This window comes from Myotis daubentonii, chromosome 2, assembly GCF_963259705.1.
Source record: "Myotis daubentonii chromosome 2, mMyoDau2.1, whole genome shotgun sequence".
Lineage (NCBI taxonomy): Eukaryota > Metazoa > Chordata > Mammalia > Chiroptera > Vespertilionidae > Myotis > Myotis daubentonii.
The window spans coordinates 38,336,890-38,358,837 of record NC_081841.1 but is presented as its reverse complement, the minus strand read 5'-3'; the positions used below and the strand labels follow the sequence as shown (position 1 = coordinate 38,358,837).

At 40.7% G+C, this 21,948-nt stretch overlaps 1 protein-coding gene across 1 annotated transcript in view; it reads left to right on the top strand.

The window, feature by feature from the left end:
- OVCH1 (ovochymase 1) overlaps positions 1–21,948 on the top strand; it is a 47,912-nt gene that overhangs the window by 21,625 nt on the left and 4,339 nt on the right. Inside the window, 7 exon segments of the mRNA XM_059681135.1 lie at positions 2,975–3,047; positions 3,463–3,658; positions 7,914–8,068; positions 11,684–11,783; positions 11,786–11,839; positions 12,127–12,220; positions 15,930–16,189. Coding sequence (XP_059537118.1) covers positions 2,975–3,047; positions 3,463–3,658; positions 7,914–8,068; positions 11,684–11,783; positions 11,786–11,839; positions 12,127–12,220; positions 15,930–16,189 — 932 coding nt within the window.

Below are 21,948 nucleotides of genomic sequence, written 5' to 3'. Positions count from 1 at the left end.
CCACCTTCTTGAGCAGGGAGCATTTATATAAAATATTTAAAATTATGTATGGGAGATTTGTCTATTCACCATTTATTTATTTATTAAATCATTTCTTTATATCAGTATGGACTCAGGAATATTTATTTTATACGACTACATATTTATTTGGCTGCTCACATTGTTCTAGCTTTAACCATCATGAGCTTTTTCAGTGTGGCTCCTTGTCTTATTGACATGCCCCCATCATTTTGTGACACTATAAGATGCTCCAGGCTCCACTTAGATATTCCCTGCTCAGTCCTAGAATCAGTCAATTCCCCAGTGAACCATGATTCATTTTAATGAAGAATGGTATGAGAAATCAAGATTTGGGTGCTGGGCATAATAGTTGCTATTAGGGTTTTATTTTATTTTATTGAATATATCTTTATTAATTTCAGAGAGGTAGGAAGAAGGAGAGAGAGAGATAGAAACATCAATGATGAGAATCGTTGTTCAGCTGCCTTCTGCATGCCCCCTACTGGGGATCAAGCCAGCAACCCAGGCATGTGCCCTGACCAGGAATCAAACTGTGACCTCCTGGTTCATAGATCATGCTCAACCACTGAGCCACGCCGGGTGGGCATTGGGTTTTATTTTTATTTTAGTAAATTTCTAGGCTCTCTCAGCTGACAAAGGTAGAAAATATAGGAATGCATACTAGCCCATATATATTCTAGTTTCAGCTAGAACTCATATATATAAACATGAGTTCATGTAGATATTTCCAACTCTACCCAAATAGTTCCAACTCTATCTATTGCCACATGGTTCATTCTAGGGGTCTCCCAGCCCCTTAAAGAAGCCTATTGTATAAGAATTCTGTCAAAGTGCATTTTTATGTACTATGGAAAAGAAGCCTCAGTAGTAGTGATTAATTCGTGAAAATTAATGTATTAGAAAAGACAAATGTTCATACTGATGCTAGAGGGACAGAAGAAACTTTGGCAGAGTCCCTTGTCAAATAATATAGCCTATTCTTGAATGTATGTGACGGACCATGACACTTGCAGCAAGATGGAGACCACAGCAAAGCCATTCTACACAAGGTGGATGTTCAACTCAACGAGTCAACTGAAATTAATAAACAAAATCATCTGTGAATATTTGTAAGCCATTCAAGCCAATCGCACACAAAAATTTGTCTGCAATTTTTCCAGTGACTCTTCTTGATTTATTTTAAAAAATTTTATTGTAATAATAATGCTTGCCTGACCTGTTTGGCTCAATGGATGGAGCGTCGGCCTGTGGACTCAGGGGTCCCGGGTTCGATTCTGGTCAGGGGCATGTACCTTGGTTGCGGGCACATACCCAATAGGGAGTGTGCAGGAGGCAGCTGATTGATGTTTCTCTCTCATCGATGTTTCTAACTCTCTATCCCTCTCCCTTCCTCTCTGTAAGAAATCAATAAAATATATTAAAAAATTTATTAAAAAAATAATGCTTGAGGAAAAAGACAGTTAAAAGAGAGTTTTCAGGTAAAATCTAAACCACCCTCTCAATTTCACTAATCTGTTCCTCCTTTATATTAATTAATCAATATTAAGAATGTTGTAATTATCTGATTTTCCATTAATATTATGCACATAATATGTATATTTAATAGTATTTGTATATATCATATATATTGTTTTATAATATTTTTGCACATAACACTGTGCCTTATATTTATACTTATATAAAAAATGTCTGTGAGGGTTGTTTTTTTTTAAGTCTCCATAACTGCCTAATATTGGACCAGAGGAATATCTTTTTGAAGCTGTTCCTTGAAGTTTATGGACCTTTACACCAAGGGTGTTTGATATGCTGGTATAGCAACAGTGGTGTGCTCCACTCAGCCCTGCCTTTGTTCTCCCTGCCTCATTTTCATCAACCTTATAGACACATAGGACTCTACCTCTATTGAAAGGGGCTGCTGAGTACTCAAACCCTTTGCAAAGGGAAGTTTGCCATGTGGAATGAGCCTGTTGGAGAGATATGCAAGGTACTTGTCAAGTTCTTTACCTCAGTTAGCTTCCTTAATAACGGCATATGGAAACACATGAACAAGTCAGACTCATCATGCAAGGAATTGAAATGAGCATGGTTATAACTTGAGAAAAGATGTCTCTGTGTATTAAGAGGGTGGTTTAGATTTTATCCTTTGAATAAAGTGTATTGAAAAATAGTTTTAATAACTTTACTTTTCCTGAATAAATACTTTTGAAAAATGAAAGATCTCTAAGTTGAAGTGACAAAATAGTCATTGCAATTGAAGGATTCTTTTCTCAGATATTTTTTCAGCTAGAAATCTTAATGTGACAAATTAATGGATATTGATGCAAGTTTTTTTTAACTTCCCAAAGTATATAAAAATGTGCAAAACTTAGAGGAATTTTCACAAAGTGAGCACCCCTGTAACCAGCACTCAGACAAGGAAACAAAATATTGCAAACACCCAGCTTCTTCCAATCATCTCCCTAAAATGATAAGTGATTTCTAATACTGATTTCTAACACCCTAAGTGAAGCCTACTTATTTTTGAACTGATCATCTCTCTTGAACCTCAGTTTTATCAATTCATGTGATTTCCTAAAAGATGGCAATTTGAGATATATTCCTGTAAGATAATGTTTTGCTACTGTTAACAGTAAAACACAGACCTGAATCTACCTTATTTTGAATACAATTTCTTTTTTGACGTATTCTTAACATCAGGGTAAGATCAAAATAAGCTCTAACTTTTCACCTTTCCTTCTCAATTTAAAAAATAGCCTTCGGTGTCATTTGGTAAAGGCTCCAAAGAACTCCTTCGCAAGTAGACCAGGAGGCTTGGTGCACCTTCCCAGACGACAGGGAACTGCCTGGGTGGCACCTGGCTGAACTGAGCAGCACACGTGGGTAAGGCCAGGTGGGGTTAGCCAAATGGTGAAAAATGTCATTTCATGTCAAACTTTTCTTCTTCTTTCTTTAGGAAAAATAATCCACTCTTCTGGACTGTTGTAGCTGGGGACCATGATAGAACCGTGAAAGAACTGACCAAGCAGGTGAGAAATATTTTTAAAGTTCTTTGCCTTGTTGTCACATGCTAGGGACTTCCTATCACAAAACTGTGTAATTATATACTCATATCCTAGTACCCCTTTACATTTATCATTTATACCAACATTTAAAGATGCCATTTGGGGTCACGTTTTGGTCAGAGAATTAGGTGAAGTTGGTCAGGTCATACAAATTGAGGTGCATGTGCAGAAGTCCACATAGCCCAGTTTCTCCAGGACTTCCAGTCCTTAGTCACGGCCTCCTACAAATGATAAACAAGGTCACCCTTTTAGTACAAAGTCATCCCCACTGCTGATATTTGGACGTGCAGACATTGAAGGTTAATTTTGGACCATTATGCAAGGAGGTAGTTGACTCATTGACTTGATCTTGTAATTCCCCTGCTTGCCACTCCTGCAGGTAAGAAAGGCAAAGAGCATCATGGTGCAGGGAGATTTTAATGGAAGGACCTTGGGCTCTGACATCGCCCTCATGCAGCCGAGCTCTCCTCTGGAGTTCAGCTCTATAGTGAGGCCCGTGTGTCTCCCACACGGCACGGAGCCTCTGTTTTCCTCTGAGACCTGGACTGTGACTGGATAGGGAAGTATTAGTGAAGGTAAACGTTTTACATTTGCAGAAATTTTACTACAGGTTGTTGATTTTGAAAAATCGTCATGGAAATGATATACGGCAGTATCTGCCTTAGCCTTTCTTCCTTCCAGAGGAGAGAAACCATGTTTTATTTAGTTGTAATAGGTGATCAAATTAGAGAGTGAGCTATTTTATATGTTCCCGTCAGAGTGCCTAATTTTAAGTAAGCTAGATCCATAAGGGACAAGAACGTTTTTTAGGCTTTGCAGGCCATATGGTCCCTGTCACACTACTAAATTTTGCCATTGTAGCACAAAGCAGCCACAGACAATATGTAATACAATGGATGTGGATTTGTTCCAATAGAACTTCATTCATGACATTTAAATTTTATATGCTATTTATGTCACGAAATATTATTTTTATTTGGATTTTTTTTCAATCATTTGAAAATGTACAAACCATTATTAGTTCCTGGATTGTAATAAATAGAACCAGGGGTGGGGCTGGAGGGTGCTGGCATGAAATTGACCCATTGGCTATAGTTTGCTGAATGCTGGGCTAGATTGTAGAGTTATTAAAGCCATAATGAGATGCTGATCAATCCGAATGGGTTGATGTTTACATTTTGCTTCATTTCACTGCACAAGAGCATTTTCTTTTTGTTTTTGTGTCATTTATTTGGAATCTGTGAATTTGAAAAAGAAGGGATCGCTCTTTGTGTACAATATTCATGTTCACAGCTATTGTACGTCCTGCAGCCAAATTGCATTTTCCCAAAACCTTTGCAATCACTATCTGAAGAGGTTTTTATCTTCCCTGTTTTGCAAAAGAGGAGGTTATGGTCCAAAGATGTATGTAACTTACTAAAACCCTATGACTAGTAGGCATCAAAGCTAGGATCTAAAATCAGCGGTGACTCCGCTGATAATCTGTGAATTCCCAGCCTGACTTCAACTCCATGTGATTTAGCCTCCACTTAACTGTCCAACTTCATTTCCTCCTTGTGTCCCTTCAGGCACTGTGATCTTCTTCCTTTCTCTTAAACACCAAATTCATCCTGCGTTCTGAGCTCTGGACTTTCTTCTCCTTCACTGAGAAGACAGTCTAGTCCCCCAGCTGCCTCCTATCACTTCATTCTCAGATGCCACGCCCCTTCTCAGACCCCTTTGCTGCAGCAGGACTGCTCTTGCATCACCTACTTTCTGCATAACCCGCTTTTATCAGCTCATTGCACATAAACCTTCTTGACTGTATTTTATGTGATTATTTTCTGCATCTTATCCCTGAGACTGGGGACCTCTGGGAGGCAGATCTCTATTTAATGTAGTACTCTCTCCCCAGGGCTGACAGCTTACCTAGGTTAGCATAAACAGGAAATATTTATTGACTGACTGTCTTCGACACCCTTGAATAAATATATCCATCTCTAACACTTTCAATCATTGCCACCTCCATGACCACCAGATGACTGAGAGGTAGTTACAGTCTGATCAAAGATGAATCCATTCTTAGCCCTGGCCGGTGTGGCTCAGTTGGCTGAGTGCCGTCCTGTGCACCAAAAGTTCACTGGTTTGATTCCTGGTCAGGGCATGCCTAGGTTTAGGACTTGATCCCCAATAAGAGACATGCAGGAGGTAGCCAATCGCTGTTTCTCTCTCACATCATTGCTTCCCTCTATCTCTTTCCCTCTCCCTTGCATCTCTCTAAAGAAAAGCATGTGTCTGTGTGTTTTAAATTAAGAAAAGATGAATCTATTTTTTCAATCTCAGAGAAAATGAGTTTTTGATTTTGAGATATGGTAATTAACACTAATGGGATGGATGGTCCCTAAAAAGAGGAGTTTAAATACTTTAAATTATTTATGTGTTAGATTTATGCATCAAAAATAGCACAGGATTTAGAGTCAGACGGAGGCTGGAGCCCTGTTCTGTCTCATAGGTGCTGTGAGGTCACATTTTCAGAGCTGTGGCTTCTGCATGTGTGAGCTCGGTGGGACAGCCCATCTCAAATGCTGTTGTACTGTTAGGTTGGAGTAAAAGGCCCCATAAATATCAAGGGACTATATAAATGTAAGGTAATTCTTATTTTGTCCAAAAAGGTATAAGGCTATGAAATAATAAACTTATTTTTTTAATGTCATGAATCTAAAGTGATAGAGCAAATCATACAGAATACATGTTAACCCAGGTCTGACTGAGGGTCAGTTATGAGAAGAAATTTTTTTAGTGTTCATTATTAGCATCATTTTAAATTGGAGTTGAGTTTTGGTCACAGTGACAATTGAGGGAAAAAAGGAATATGATTTTGGCTTATATTAGGAAATCATAAAAACAGGTTGCTATCCCATATTTATATTGTATGTTTACATAACATTTATCTGTATAAATCTAATCTAATAAAAGAGAAACATGGTAATTAGTGTACGACCGCTACCCTTCCCATTGGCTAATCAGAGAGATATGCAAATTAACTGTCAGCCAAGATGGCGGTGGGCAGCCAGGCAGCTTGAAACTAACATGAGGCTTGCTTGCTTCAGTGACGGAGGAAACCAACGTTCCCCGCCTGCCTTGCAGGCCTCTGAGCCTGCAGTTTGAAACATTTTAACAAATATAGAAGCTAAAAAAAAAAACCCCAAAAACCAGCTTTCAGTGAGCTGGGATCTCAGAGCTGGAGTCAGAGCTGGAGTTATACATTGTTTCGAACTGAAACAAACCAGATACCTACTTTCAGCAGCGGAGGCCTAAGAGCTGGAGCCTCAGACCTAAAGCTGGCCCAGAATTAAAAAAAGAAAAATAAAAAAAGGAGCGGTTGGGAGCTTCTGTCACCCGCCAGCCTGAAAACAGCCCTCAGCCCCTCACCCAGACTGGAGAGGCACCCCAGTGGGGACCCCCACCTTGAAGGGTGTGTGACCAGCTGCAAACAGCCATCATCCCCTCACCCAGGCTGGCCAGGCATCCCAGTGGGGACCCCCACCCTGATCCAGGACACCCTTCAGGACAAACCAGCCAGCACCACCCATGCACCAGGCCTCTACCCTATATAGTAAAAGGGTAATATGCCTCCCAGCACCGGGACCAGCTCTGTGTGTGACAGGGTACGGCGCCCCAACCCCCTGATCGGCCCTGCTCTGTGTGTGACAGGGGGCGGCGCCCCAACCTGCTCCCCCCCCCCACAGGCCCTGCTCTGTGTGTGACAGGGTAGAGCCATAACCTCCCCATCGGCCCTGTCCTGAGTGTGACAGTGGCGGCGTCCCAACCCCCTGATCCACCCTGCTCTGTGTGTGACAGGGGGCGGCGCCCCAACTCCCCTATCGGCCCTACTCTCAGAGTGACAGGGGGGAGCTCCTCAACCCCCTGATGGGCCCTGCTTTGTGCGTGACAGGGTGGAGCTCCCCAACCCCCCTGATGGGCCCTGCTCTGTGCGTGACAGGGGGTAGCTCCCCAACCCCCTGATCGACCCTGCTCCGTGCGTGACAGGGTAAGGAGCCCCAACCCCCCTGATGGGCCCTGCTCTGTGTGTGACAGGGGGCAGCACCCCAACCCCCGGATTGGCCCTGCTCTGTGTGTGACAGGGGGTGGCGCCACAACCTCCCCATCGACCCTGCCTTGAGTGTGACGGGGCGGTGCCCCAACCCCCCAATCGGCCCTACCCTGAGCGTGACTGAGGGTGGCATCACAACCTCCCGATCGCCCTGCTCTGTGCATGACAGGGGGCGGCGCCCCAACACCCAAATCGGCCCTGCTCTGAGCCCGACCAGCGGCTGCACCTAGCGATTGGGCCTGCCCTCTGCCACCCGGGAGCAGGCCTAAGCCAGCAGGTCGTTATCTCCCGAGGGGTCCCAGACTGCGAGAAGGCACAGGCCAGGCTGAGGGACACCCCCCCTTCCCCTCGAGTGCACAAATTTTTGTGTACCGGGCCTCTAGTATGTAATAATGTCAATTACATATAACAATTCATATTTCGTTGAATCCTCTTTCTGAAATCTTATGTAGCAATATTTGAAACACTGACATTTAGAGTGGAAATGAGCTAGGAAAAAGTGTTTCTGGTCTCATTCTCCTGCCAATGTATTCCCTTTACAAAGATGCCACATCTGGAAATGAAGACAGCCTGCGTGACACACAGTTTTTGACTCAACGCTCTGCATCAGCACAGGCATGCCTGAGTGATTGCAATTACATTGGTGCTAAGCGAGTCTGAGCTTAAATATATTTTCTAACTTAATTTCTTGCTCACTTCATTATTACGCTCTCTTTCAGAATCTGCTCCTTAATTAGATGGTGGCCTGGCAAGTCGCTTGCAGCAAATTCAAGTGCTTGTGTTAGAAAGAGAGACCTGCAGACGCACTTATTATTCTGCTCACCCAGGAGGGATCACAGAGAGGATGATCTGTGCTAGCTTTGCAGCAACTGGAGGGAAGGATTGCTGTCAGGTGAGACAAGTAGGATTTTGCAGGGGAACAGAGAAAGCTGTCATCTGCTGGAGACTGTCTTCACACAGGAGAACACTCTCAAACCACAGACAGCTCCCTTAGCCTGCTTCATAGTATCATGCCACATCCCCTCACTCAAAGGCCTAGTAGGACCATAGGAAGAGTGAGTTGCAGTATCCAAACTTGCTGAGATGGCAGAGAGAGAGGGTGGAAACAGCCTGCAGCCAGAAGAGCAGATGAGAACAGAGAGCAGCATGAGGAGGTAGGAGATGGCAGCACCACCAAACTGACCTGCAGGTGGGACGATGTTTGCAGTTATATTTAAGCCTTTGGGAAAACAGGAACAAGCAAATAAGGATTCTAAATTAGTGTGTCCTATTTATGACTTAAGAGTTTAATTGTTTAAGATTGTTATTAACCTCCAGTGTGCTCATACTTGATTTTCCATCACAGATTAAAATAAAATAATCATGAAGAGAATGAGAACTTTTGAAAAATAGTTTGCATGTGCAATGAAAAAAGTCACAAAGCAATAGTTTCATTTCAGTGATATTGTAGAGGCACAAAGCTGTACAGATATATTCACAGGGGCGAGCATACTATTGGCAAGTTCAGAACCAGCTAAGAAAAAAAAAAAAAAACACAACAGAATATGGGGAAATAGATTGCAAACACCAGCTTTACTCTTCACAAAGCCAACTGAAGAATGTGAGTTTAGATACACTCAAAAAGCATTTCTAACACTCTGTAGCCCACCTTCAATATCTAGTCTCAATCTGAGCAGCCCTCCTAAAAGAAAGCCGTGGTCTTCAGGGCAGACATACTTCCCCAGATTTATCATTTCATACTGGTCTAGAGTGGAGGGGGAGGAAAAAAATGAATCTCTAGTCTTTATTGCTTTTGATAGTCTCTCCCCCTTGCCCTCAAATCAAGAAACATGAACCAATGGATGTCACTTTTATGGGGAGAAAACTGGGCGTTAACCTGAATAGAAGTCCTTTCACATGAAAACATGAAGAGAGAAGGGAAGAGGTCCCTTCTTAACACTGAGTATAAATGCATTGTACTTAAACCCATTCACAGCATCAAGCATTACTCACATTCTGTTATATGTTGAGTAGCTTAATTTGCATTCTCCAGAAGCACACCCTGTGACAAGTACTCAAGTGTAATGGTCTGTTTAGGAAGTGCAGATCACTTGTAGGAAAGTGAGTAGGTTGGAGGTATAGGGAAGGGAAGGCAGCCTGGGTTGTGATATTAAGTCGCTACCACAGTGAGGGACTGAGCTTCATCCTGCAGCAAAAATCTGGCAGTGACACAAAACACACTAAGACTATTGATTCCCTCTGAAGGGTGAGGGAGCTGGGATATTTATACACTACTTCCCCAAGGTCATAGTTGGAGGGCTGCAGGAACAGCACTTCCTACATTATGGCCTGCTTTCTGGGGACCGGAGAGTGGGGGTGTGGAGGCCTGGGGAGGTCGGGGGAGAGCTCACAGGCACAGAACCAGGATGTGGACAGGAAGATCTGAGGAATATGGGAAGTCCACTCCCAGTTCTGCTAGAGGACAAAGTTGTATTATTAAAAATAAAACTCTAAATTAGTGTGTTCATTCTTCCCCTTTTGAGGGATTTTTTTTTCTTCTCTCTGCTTTGAATCAGGAATATCACAAATGGCTCTACTATCTCCGTCATGTGGGACAGCATATAACATTGAGGGAAGACCTTACTCTGCATCAAGACAGCAAAGATCCTGGCTGGTTGCACAGTGGTTAGAGCGCCGGCCCCAGGACTGAAGGGTCACGGGTTCAATTCCAGTCAATGGTACGCCCCTTGGTTGCAGGCTCGATCCACACCCCAGTCGAGGCTCATGTGGAAGCCAACCAATCAATGTGTCTTGCTCACATAGATGTTTCTCTCTGTCTTTCCCCTTCCCTTCACTCTCTCTGGAAAAAAAAAATCAATGGAAAACAAATCCTTGGGTGAAGATTAACAAAACAAAAGAGAGAGAGAGAGCAAAATGGAACTGGGGAAGAAATTGGGTTCATGCCAAAGGTGACCCGCATATTGTGATCTCGGTTGGCACTTGTTCTTTCTTCTGCTTCACCCAGCAGTCATTTTGGCTGCAGCATGACCAAATTTACAGTCATTGTAGGGGAAGGAAAATACGGAGATGAGATTCTAACTGGTAAAGGGGGCTAGATTTCTTTCACAAACGGGTGACTTCAGAAATTTGCTTTGATAAAATGGACTCTGCTATTTCTATCGGCCAATTGATTTTTTACCCTCTTGTGTATGCTCAGAGGTAATGAACCTGCTGATGTAATTTCTCATCCAAGAAGATGAAAATAAAAATGTTGGAATGCAGAGACATGAGAGTTTTAGATATGTGATGTAGAATCCTATGGCTTTTTGTTCACAACAAATTTCAGGTTTTAAATTTTTAAAATATTTCAAATTCTTTAACCTACTAAGGGATTTGTGCAATCACAGTGATGCATTTCCCACTCCTGCTGCCTTTTCCAATTGCTTTCATACTTCTCTCCTCTTGCTTACATTTCAGCCACATTGATTTCCTTCTGACCTTCCAACTTGCCACATATTTGCCCAACTAGTGCCTTAACCCAGATATCAGTTCTGCACAAATACTTTTTCTCCGGGGTTTTGAAAATCTGTCTGAATTTTTTGTTTAGGATTTTTACATCTTTGTTCGTTAGGGATACTGGCTTGTAATTTTTTTGCCCCTATCTGTCCTGTGTCTCAGGGTAATGCTGGCCTTATCAAATCAGCTTGAGAGTGTTCCCTCCTCTTCAATTTTTTTGAAGAATTTTAGAAAGAGTAGAGTCAATTCTTTAAATGTTTAGTAAGTTCATCAGTGAAGCCATCTGGGCTTTTCTTTGTTGGGATGTTTTTGATTCCTGAATCAATCTCCTTTACTGGTATTGGTCTGTTCTGATTTTCTATAGTCTTAGGATTAGGTCTTGGTGGGTTGTATGATTATAGTTCATGCACTGTACTTAATGGTAAGAATACATTCTGAGAAATGAATCATTAGGTGATTTCATCTTTGTTCAAATATAATCTTTTTTACAAACCTAGATGGTGTATCCTACTACTGGAATTGTATGTCTATACTTTTATATGGCTGGTGGCACAGTGGGTTTGTCTATACCAGCATCACCACAAACTTGTAAATAATGCATTGCATTCCCATGTGAGAATAGCTAAAACATCATTAAGTGATAGGGATTTTTCAGCTTCATGCTGATATTATGGAACACCATTGTATATGTGGTTTGTCATTCACCAAAATGTTGTCATGTAGTGCATGACTGTATTTCTTCTAGGTGGTCCAATTTTGGGTGTATAATCTCATAGCAGTCTCTTATGATTCTTTGTATTTCTGTGGTATCAGTTGTAATGTCTCCTCTTTCATTTTTTATTTTATTTATTTGAATCTAAGTATTCTAAGGTGTACAAATTGACAAAGAATAATTCTTTTAGAAATTAAAGAAACGTCTTATGAATAAATTATGGGTTATTCTTATTCCAAAATTGAAAATAGGAACTCTGATTAAAGAAAATTTCTAGGACACATTTCTTTGGTGTTTCAGGGAGACTCTGGTGGGCCACTAGTGAGTAGACATGAGAATCGTCTCTTTGTCCTCTAGGCCATCATCAGCCGGGGAGTTGGCTGTGCCTGGCCAAGGAAGCCAGTGAATTTGCCAGGGTGAGTGTCTTCTTGGACTGGATCCAATCCAAAATCAAAGGTAAAAATGTTTCAGATATTATGAAACCAATGCCTCTTTCTTCAGATTTTTATCAGCATTATGAAAGAGAAGACTATAAAGTAGTACTTTAGTTTTGAAATACATTAACATGCACATTAAAGTTCTGTAAAAATATGTTCTCCTTTGGACAGTTAGGATAAAACTGACCTTTCCTGAGGCTGTTTAAATCCTAGATATGCATTATTTTTTAACAAAAGCTGCTTTGGTACAGACTGCATGTTGTCTCAGGCACTCATTTGTATTTATTTTTGATTGGTTCTCTCCAGATACAAGCTTTGTTTCACTTCAGATAAATAATGAAAGCAAAAGCTTACCAAGGAAACAATTGCCACCACACATGTCTCCAGCAGACCGGGTCAGGTAATGGATATTCATGTTATCCCATTAACACAGCTAGTAAGAATTTTAAAAAAAGCATTGTATGTCTGGGTCCCCTTATTTTCTTCAGAACACTATAAACTCGGTGTTGGGTAGTTTAAGCTGAAAGAGAGGAGAGATGTTATGGTGACTGTCTGGGGATCTTTTCTACCTCATAGATACAGTGATTTCAGTGGTTGTGAACAAGTGCCTGAAATTTGGAGAAGTGCATAAAATTATTTTGGTCTCTGAACTATTTATTCCTACATAAACCAAGGTCCTTATACTTTTAGGTATATTGCTAGGTAAAGACTCTAGCTGTGAGATGACCAAGACCAGTACCAGGGTTAGTGTCTCTCTCAATTCTCCCACAATTGTTAGTGTCTGTTTGCTAATAGGGTTTTGATTTTTAGTTAATAGCAAACAACAGCTTGAGAACTAGAAGTCTGTAGTTGACTTGTAGGGAGATGAAAGTTCAATGATACCATCATTCTTGGTTTTCAAATGGCCAGGGTCTTTCCCTTCTCATCTATTTCTGCCCACTCACCCTCACATACACTCAACCACAGTAGACAACTAAGATAACTTGGAGGAAAATTGAAGAAGATGCAAGAGAGAGGGGGTGGGGAATTGTTAGAACGGTGGCTTCAGTAGAAGAGAAGGGTGATCTCTAGTAATCAGCTGGAGGGGTTGGTCTTAGGAAGAAGCAAAACACAATTCATCCATAATTGCCAGATGGAAGGCAGAAAATTTAGTCACTGATACAGGTGTGTGGGTACATGTAGGGATAGGAGCTTCTGGCAGTTCTCTTCTAATTGCTTCTATTTTCTCAGCAGATGAAACAGGGTTGTGAAAACAGGCTCGAGGTGTTAAAATAAAAAAAGAGAAAGTATGAAATAGCTCTCTTAAAAACGACAAAGGGCATGGACTAGAAAAATGTGGTAGGATTATTAGGCAGCATACGCCTCAGAGATTAATGATTATACATTTAGAGGGAGACCAACTATTGGGTGATTTGTATGTTTTCCTCTGGGGACACTGAGTGGTACATGGATGCAGAGCAGGTAGAGAATTGATTCAGTTAGAGTGGATTTTCCCAAGTATGCAAGAGTGTAAGGGAATTGAGAGTGTGTATGAAGAAGGGATTAAGACAATGGGTCACAGGAATTAAACTAAAAAAAGAGTAAACAAGGGCCCTGACCGGTTTGGCTCAGTGGATAGAGCGTCGGCCTGCAGTCTGAAGGGACCCAGGTTTGATTCCAGTCAAGGGCATGTACCTTGGTTGCTAGCACGTCCTCCGTGGGGGCTGTGCAGAAGGCAGCTGATCGATGTTTCCAACTCTCTAGCCCTCTCCCTTCCACTCTGTAAAATATCATTAATATTTTACAAAGAGAGGGAGAGAGAGAGAGAGAGAGAGAGAGAGAGAGAGAGAGAGAGTAAACAAGGATGTGAGAGAAATTAGGGATAAGGAAAATGTGATAGGATAGTCAGTGGTAGGCAAACTCATTAGTCAACAGAGCCAAATATCAACAGTACAACGATTGAAATTTCTTTTGAGAGCCAAATTTTTTAAACTTAAACTGTATAGGTAGGTATATTGGTATTAACTTAATTAGGGTACTCCTAAGGCTTAGGGAGAACCATATTCAAGGGGCCAAAGAGCCGCATGTGGTTCGAGAGCCGCAGTTTGCCGACCACGGGGATAGATGAATTGCAAGTCTCAAAAGGTGGAAGTGTTGGAGGAAGTTGAAAAGATAAAAGTTTGTGGCTGGAGATAGTGGTGCTTAAAACCGAGCTTATGAAAGGCTTGGGGCTCCTACTAATGACCAGGTCTCTAAGGCTGACCATTGAGATAAGGCTGAGGTCCGGTGGGGGAAAGTTGAGAAATTGATAAGTATCAGTACTGGAATTATTACCTATATGGCTTCTGAAATCAGCAAGATTTAAGGGAAGAATCGTGTTGGAGAGAATGTCTGCTAAAATCTAGGGGTAGCTCGAGATCAGTTGTGGTTGATATGGTTTGACAACACAAGGGTCAAAGAGTCAAAACAAGAGTCAAAGAGTCATGTCTGACAACATAAGGGTCAAAGAGAAAAAACGAGGGTGGAAGAGTCATGTTTAGATTAAAAGGAAATCTGGAATTGGGGTTGAAATGAAGAGCAAACTTAGGTCCAACATCCCCAAACCTAATGATTCCAATGGGTTGAGTTAAATGAATAATTTCAACAAGTGACTGACTACTTTAATGCATGTAAAGCACTTAGAATAAGTGGTGGTGGTATTCTTTGACTTGTCCCATTCAGGCTATTAGGAAAGAACATTGTTGACACGTAAAGATATTTCTCATTTGCATATGTTCAGAAATTCTTATACATGCCGAAGAACTTAGAAAGTTTTACATATGAAAGGGCATTGTTTTATTTTAGTTCTATAACTACCGTATGAGATAAATGTTAGAATTATGCCATATTTAACACCCCCCACCCTCACCACTTGCTTTTTATACTCGGTAATTAATGAATCCTAGCTATGGTTTTTTTCATTGTTCCCCACTTATATAAAGCAGTGACTGGTTGGGAATTCATGACTTTTAGGATTTGGCTCTTTTTCCAGGCAGATTTGTCATAGAGGATTATTATGGAGAGGAAAAGGAGATTGAAAAGATTGGAAAGATTGGGCCACCCTGTAAAAGACATTGCAAGGTATACTACTTTAGTTGCTTTGAACAAGGAAAGACTCAGTTATTTTGTTTCATACACAATTCCCAGATTGGAGGGCAAGGTGGGGGAAGATTAGAGACTGGGAAACCAGTTAGGCTACTATTAAATCAAAGTAGACCTAATAAATCTATAAATTAGATCACAGTAGCCATATAAATGAAAAGGAGAATTTGCAAAGAAATAACAGAGGCCTGGGCAATGGAATAGAATCCTGAATTCCTATAGCATTGTATTTCCTTTCTACCACTCTTCATGTCTACTGTTCATAAAAATATGTTTTTGTATTTATCTCCTTGGTTAGATTAATTTCTCTACATAGACTGTATATAATAATGCATATACTAATTAACTAATGCTCATACATTAAAATATGTTAATTTTAATACAGAGTATTTAAACATGTAATTGATAAGAAGATTTTTATGTAGGGACTAAAGAGACATAGGGGAGGAAAGAAGAGTCAGGGATGTAACCTGAAGAAGAAGCTCAGTTAGCCAGAGAACTACTGGCATCTGAAGCTCTGCAGGTATCCCTGCAGGTCTAAAGGTGCCCTTGAACTTAAAGGTAAGTCAGAGAAATGAGAGACATTCAAGTGCTTTCAGCAAATTCTTTCCTTGACCTCAGTCACAGACTCCATGAATGTAATCATTTGTCCCAGTAGGATAAATGTTCAGCAAAATCAGTGAAGATTTTAGGAACAGATCTTCAGTAGCAATCTGAAAGAAGAGAAGGAATAAAAACATGCAGAGAGTAAGGAATGTAATTCACTGTGCATTTTCCAAGAAAATTTAAAACTTCAGTGAAAAGTCATTTTACATAATTATAACTTAAGTTCTACTCGTACAACCTCATTTCAAGAAAATAGGACACATCAAATGGGATGATCCTTTTTTATCCAAGAACTTGTAACTGATTGTGACAAAGTTTTAATTTTCTTCTTGTAAACCTAAATTTTCCAAGTTTGTGATAGAGCCTCATTCTGCTTTGTTTAGGCTGGTCCCTGGTGTCTGTGTGCTCTGCGCTGCATGCTGTTACTCTGAAATGGAGCTAGGAGAGCCCAGAGGCTTTCTTTCAACTCCAAGATATCCACTGGATTATAAAGGAAAACTGGAATGTTCTTGGGTTCTCAGAGCTTCACCAAGCAGTATGGCAACATTTATGGATGAGAACCTGTCACTCCCGGAGCCTCATTTGTGTGAAGATTCAATCCTGACTATTTATGAAGAAAGCCACAGGGAGCGAAGGATGTCAGGTAACCCTTCCTGGAATTTGAACTTTGGGTTGGGCGAGGGGGTCTTTTCTGTAGAAGCAGCTAATGATCAAGAGAGACTTTGACTTGGTAACAATAGCACCGAAATGTTGATTCATGTAATAGGCATGTCTTTTTTCCTAGACACACCTAATATTTTCAAAAATTGAACTTACAAAACAGGTATCCCAAAGGTTGAGTGTGTGTGTTTGTATGTAAGTGTATTCAAGAAAAAGAAAAAGACGAAAGGGCCGAACTTCTACAAACATACCAAAACTACACCAGCATGCCAGAGATGTGTACATGATAAAAAGGAGGAGATAAGATGCTTAAAATGGGGGTGAGGGGTGGGGTGAGGGGTGGGGCGGGGACTAGCGGGTTATATTTTAAAATAAAGCAAAAGTACATTAACAGCTTTTAAAATTGCAGATTTAAAAAGATTGCTACTAGGGGGACCATCCAGATTGCAACTCCTCAGATCCATAAGGGACACACTCAGGGAGCAGACTCAGCACCAAAGCCCCACTGAAGCAAGTCTTGCCCCAGAAGGGTGTCTTCAGCACAGAAGTTCTCCCACTTCAGACACAGCTGATTCTCACAGCCAATTGGCCTGGAGGTCAATTCCTCCCAGTGATCCTACAACAACCAAGGCACCAAGAGTGCATCAAGAGTGTCCACCTCAGGTAACTGGGGAGGCTGAGCCACTGGGCCCTACAGGACACCTAGCACACAAAGCCACTCTATCAACACAGGGAAGCAGCCAAAATGCGGAGACAAAGAAACAGGTCACAAATGGCAGAAATGGAGGAAAGCAAACAACTGGATATAGAGTTCAAGGCCACGTTTATAAGGTTTTTCAAGAATTTTATGGAAACCGCCGATAAATTTAATGAATCCCTCAATAAGTATAGTGAGACCATGGAGGACATGAAAAAGGACCAACTAGAAATTAAGCATACACTGACTGAAATAAAGAATAATTTACAGAGATCCAACAGCAGACAAGAGGATCCCAAGAATCAAGTCAAAGATTTGAAATACAAAGAAACAAAAAATACCCAACCGAAAAAGAAAAAAGAAAAGAGATTCCAAAAATATGAAGATAGTGTAAGGAACCTCTGGGACAACTTCAAGCGTACCAACATCAGAATTATAGGGGTACCAGAAGAAGAGAGAGAGCAAGACATTGAAAACCTTTTTGAAGAAATAATGACAGAAAACTTCCCCTACCTGGTGAAAGAAATAGACTTACAAGTCCAGGAAGCGCAGAGAACCCCAAACAAAAGGAATCCAAAGAGGACCAAACCAAGACACATCATAATTAAAATGCCAAGAGCAAAAGATAAAGAGAGAATCTTAAAAGCAGCAAGAGAAAGAAACTCAGTTACCTACAAGGGAGTACCCATACGACTGTCAGCTGATTTCTCAACAGAAACCATGCAGGCCAGAAGAGAGTGGCAAGAAATATTCAAAGTGATGAATAGCAAGAACCCTCCAACCAAGATTACTTTATCCAGCAAAGCTATCATTCAGAATAGAAGGTCAGATAAAGAGCTTCACTGATAAGAAAAAGCTAAAGGAGTTCATCACCACCAAACCAGCATTATATGAAATGCTGAAAGGTATTCTTTAAGAAGAGGAAGAAGAAAAAAGAACTCTTACCATTTGCCACAGCATGGATGGAACTGGAGAGCAGATAAATACCACAGGATCTCACTCATTTGTGGAATATAATGAACAACATAAACTGATGAACAAGGGCTGATCCAGAGACGGAGAGGCATTGATTGGACTGTCGGGCCTTGGAGGGAAGGTAGGGGAGGGTAGGGGTAAGGGGGAAAGATCAACCAAAGGACTTATATGCAAGCATATAGGCCTAACCAATGGACATGGACAACAGGGGGGGGGTGAGGGCATGAGCGGGGGGATGGGGGGATAGAGGGTAACGTGGGGACAAGGACACATATGTAATATCTTAATCAATAAAAATATATTTTAAAAAAAGATTGCTACTAATGTGCCAGCCATCATTTTATTTCATGTACAGGCAAACCTATTTTTGTTCAGCAAAACAAACTTGCCACCTCCTGTTTGTAGAGGTGTAATACAGGCTTTTTTTGTATTACAAAAAGGAAAGAGGAAAGTGAGAAGGTGTTAGAAATAATTTGGTTTATGGGGAAAGCTGGAGTGAAAATAAGTTTGTGCACGTTGTTTTGAGTGTGTAAGCTACACACACATATGCACATGCTTGATTCAGGAGTATATGGAGACCAGGAAAATTGCTTTGAAAGTGGGATTATTTTTTTTAGGTTTACACTGGGATAAGAGATCAAATCATTGACTGAAAAGGCACACACACTTGTTTAAGGGACCTTTCTTTCAAAATATTAAATGATTTAGACTTCAGAAAAAAACTGTTAACTATCCTGTTCACTTTGCACATTTTTCCCCTACAATCAGATCACATTCACCAATCTCCTCGATTAAAATTGCTTAAGGTCCTCTCCTTATAGCTGAAATAAAATCTAACCCCTAGCACACCTTTCCCCTCTCTCTCTCTTAGCTTCCCATGCTCTAGGCCCTTTCATTCTCATCTGAGGGCCCCTGTGCATCTACTTCTCCCAGCTCTTCCCTCACCTCCTTCAAGTCTTGACTAGAATGTCATACCATCTTAATGAGGCCTACTTTGATTCATATAAATTAAATCACCTCCTGCCTGAGTACTTCTTAGTGCCCTTTCCTTAGCACTTCTTGTCTCTAACATATTTTGATTTTTTTCCATGTCTGTGTATTCTCCTTTGAATGGGAGCTTCCTGTAGGCTGAAATTTTGGTCTCTTCACTTTGAAAATTCCCAGTGCCCAGAACAGTATCTGACACATAGATGGCGTTGAATGAATGAATGAAAAATCACCTCAAAGAGGCCTTGTCAGTCTAAAGTAGCATCATTTATTGCCTCCCCCACAATGAGTTTCTATCATATTGCGCTAGTTATTTCACTGTAGCCTTGGTCTCTATTTGAAATCATCTTCATTTTCATGACTAAAATGAAAGCTTCATGAGAGCAGAGATTTTGCTATTTTGTTCCCTTCTATATCTCTCCAAAGTAGGCTAATGCCTAAAGACTCAGAACATTTTTTTCACATGAATGTGTACTGCTAAATTACTTTTCAGAAAGGCCAAATCTTTTGCTGCCATTAGCAATACATGGGAGCCTCTTCCACCAAGCCCACAACCTAATATATCAATTTGGTAGGCCCTTTTACTTCTTTTTTTAAAAAATATTTTAATTGATTTCAGAGAGGAAGGGAGAGGGAGAGAGTTAGAAACATCAAACGCCCCACACTGGGGATCGTGCCCGCAATCCGAGCATGTGCGCTGACCAGGAATCAAACTGCGAGCACCTGGTTCATAGGTCGATGCTCAATGAGCCACGCCAGCTGGGCTCTTTTACTTTTTAAAAATCATTAATGGGGATACATATATTTTTCATATATTACTTAGCTATTTGTATTTCTTATTTCTTGTCATTATTATCCATTTTTAACTATTATGTATATATGATATATACATATATATTTATCACAATTTGCAAGTGCTTATTCATAAAGTTGTAACTTGCCTTTAAATTTTATTATATGTTGATGTAAACATTTTATAATTTATTTGTTTAAATCTATTTGTATGTATCTCTGATCTGTGACTTATCTCTTTGTTTTTATATTTAAAAATTAATTCATTCTTAGTTCAGAAAAAATTGTAATTAAAAACTGTACTTCTTTAGTCCTGCTAAAATGTATTATCTTATATAGTAAAGTGATGCTATACCTATTTCTTTAAAAATAAGTTATTTTCTTTCCAATTTATATCAATATCTTTATTATACACTAGGTTCTCCTACAAAAGAAACACTTTCTGGGAAAACTTTCCCCTTTACTATAACCTATTGAAAAACATGCTTGACTTTGATGTGGACTAACTGGGGAGCCACTGTAATTTTTCAACCTACCATTTCTTTTATTTGAAATTGACATCTTGACCTCTGCAGAATTGTTCTGTCTCTTCAGATGATAGCTAGTAGAACTACAAGACTATAATGGAAACATTACCCCTTATTCAAGTTGGATAGTATTTTTCTATTCGGTAGAATGCTACCTTTTTCCCTGTGGGAGTCAGCAATTCATTCAAGAGCTACATTCATCTCTACTTGCTACAAATAAATATTTGCTCATTCTTCAAATAGTATTTCAACATAATTTACCCAAATATGTTATGCCAACTAATGTTGTATTTTCTTCTTGGTTACAGTCTCCTCCCTCTATTCCTCTCTGTAAGTATTTGTGGAGCATCTAGTATGAGCCAGATTTGGACTCTTTTTGGTTGTGGGGATCCAGTAGTGAACAAAATGGACAAGAAAAAAAAAACACCTTTTACTTATTAAGCTTATATTCTAGTGGAGAGAGAACACATAATAAGAAAAATAAAATATATAATATATTAGGTGGACAAACCAGGGGGGACATGAAGTGGGAAGAGAGAGAAGTAGTAACTGGGATTGTAGGTACCATGTAGTTATATGTAGTATACACAGCAAATATCTTTCTGAGTAGTTGTCATTTAAAAAATGTTGCAGAATGATGCTGCATTATTCTTAATAGCAGATAAGTTTGATTCTAAGAAACTCACAAGTTCTTTGCATGTCTTCTTAATCATCCATCTAAATTATTTTAGAATTATGATCATAATTTTTCCTTCCATCTTTGACTTCAGTTTCTCAAAGTAAAGCAATTAAAAAAGACTGACTATAAGGAAATAATAAATTTTCAGGTAGAAAAAGTTTTCTATTATGGATCTTCATGGTGAGATATTTTTAATAAGTGGGTTAATTTTCTAGGAGAAAAAAAATGGCATGTCAACATAATTTTAAAGGTAAAATAATTTACTTCCTACTGTCCTTCAAGGAGCAATGTGACATGGGCTATGATGGGTATTGGATTCATGGACCCTATCTCCCCAGCCCACCAGTCTGTGACTTTGGATAAGTCACTTGAGTTCTGGAACCCAGTCTTCATGTGTTGCAACGTGGAATGAATTGCTACCTCACGGGTACACACTTACAACAACAGACAAATAAGTCCCAGAGATCTAATAATGCACAGTGCAGTGAATATAGACAACAGCATTGTATTAGAATCAGCAAACTTACTGAGGGACCAGGTCTTAATTATTCCTATCACAAAAGGAGAAGTAATGATGTGATGTGATAGCGGTGCTAACGATTGCTACAATTGCAATAATATTACAATATATAAATACTAGAGGCCCGGTGCACAAAAATTTGTGCACTCGGGGGGCTGGGGGGCCCCTGACCCCGGCCTGTGCCCTCTTGCAGTCTGGGACCCCTCGGGAGATAACGACCTGCTGGCTTAGGCCTGCTCCCAGGTGGCAGAGGGCAGGCCCAATCCCTAGGTGCAGCCCCTGGTCGGGCTCAGAGCAGGGCCGATTGGGGAGTTGGGGCCCCACCCCCTGTCATGCACAGAGCAGGGCAGATTGGGAGGTTGCGATGCCACCCTTAGTCACGCTTAGGGTAGGGCCGATTGGGGGGTTGGGGCACCACCCCCTGTCACACTCAAGGCAGGGTCAATGGGGAGGTTGCAGCGCCACCCCCTGTCAAGCACAGAGCAGGGCCAATCAGGAGGTTGAGGAGCTCCCCCCTGTCACACACAGAGCAGGGCCAATCAGGGGGTTGGGGAGCTCCCCCCTG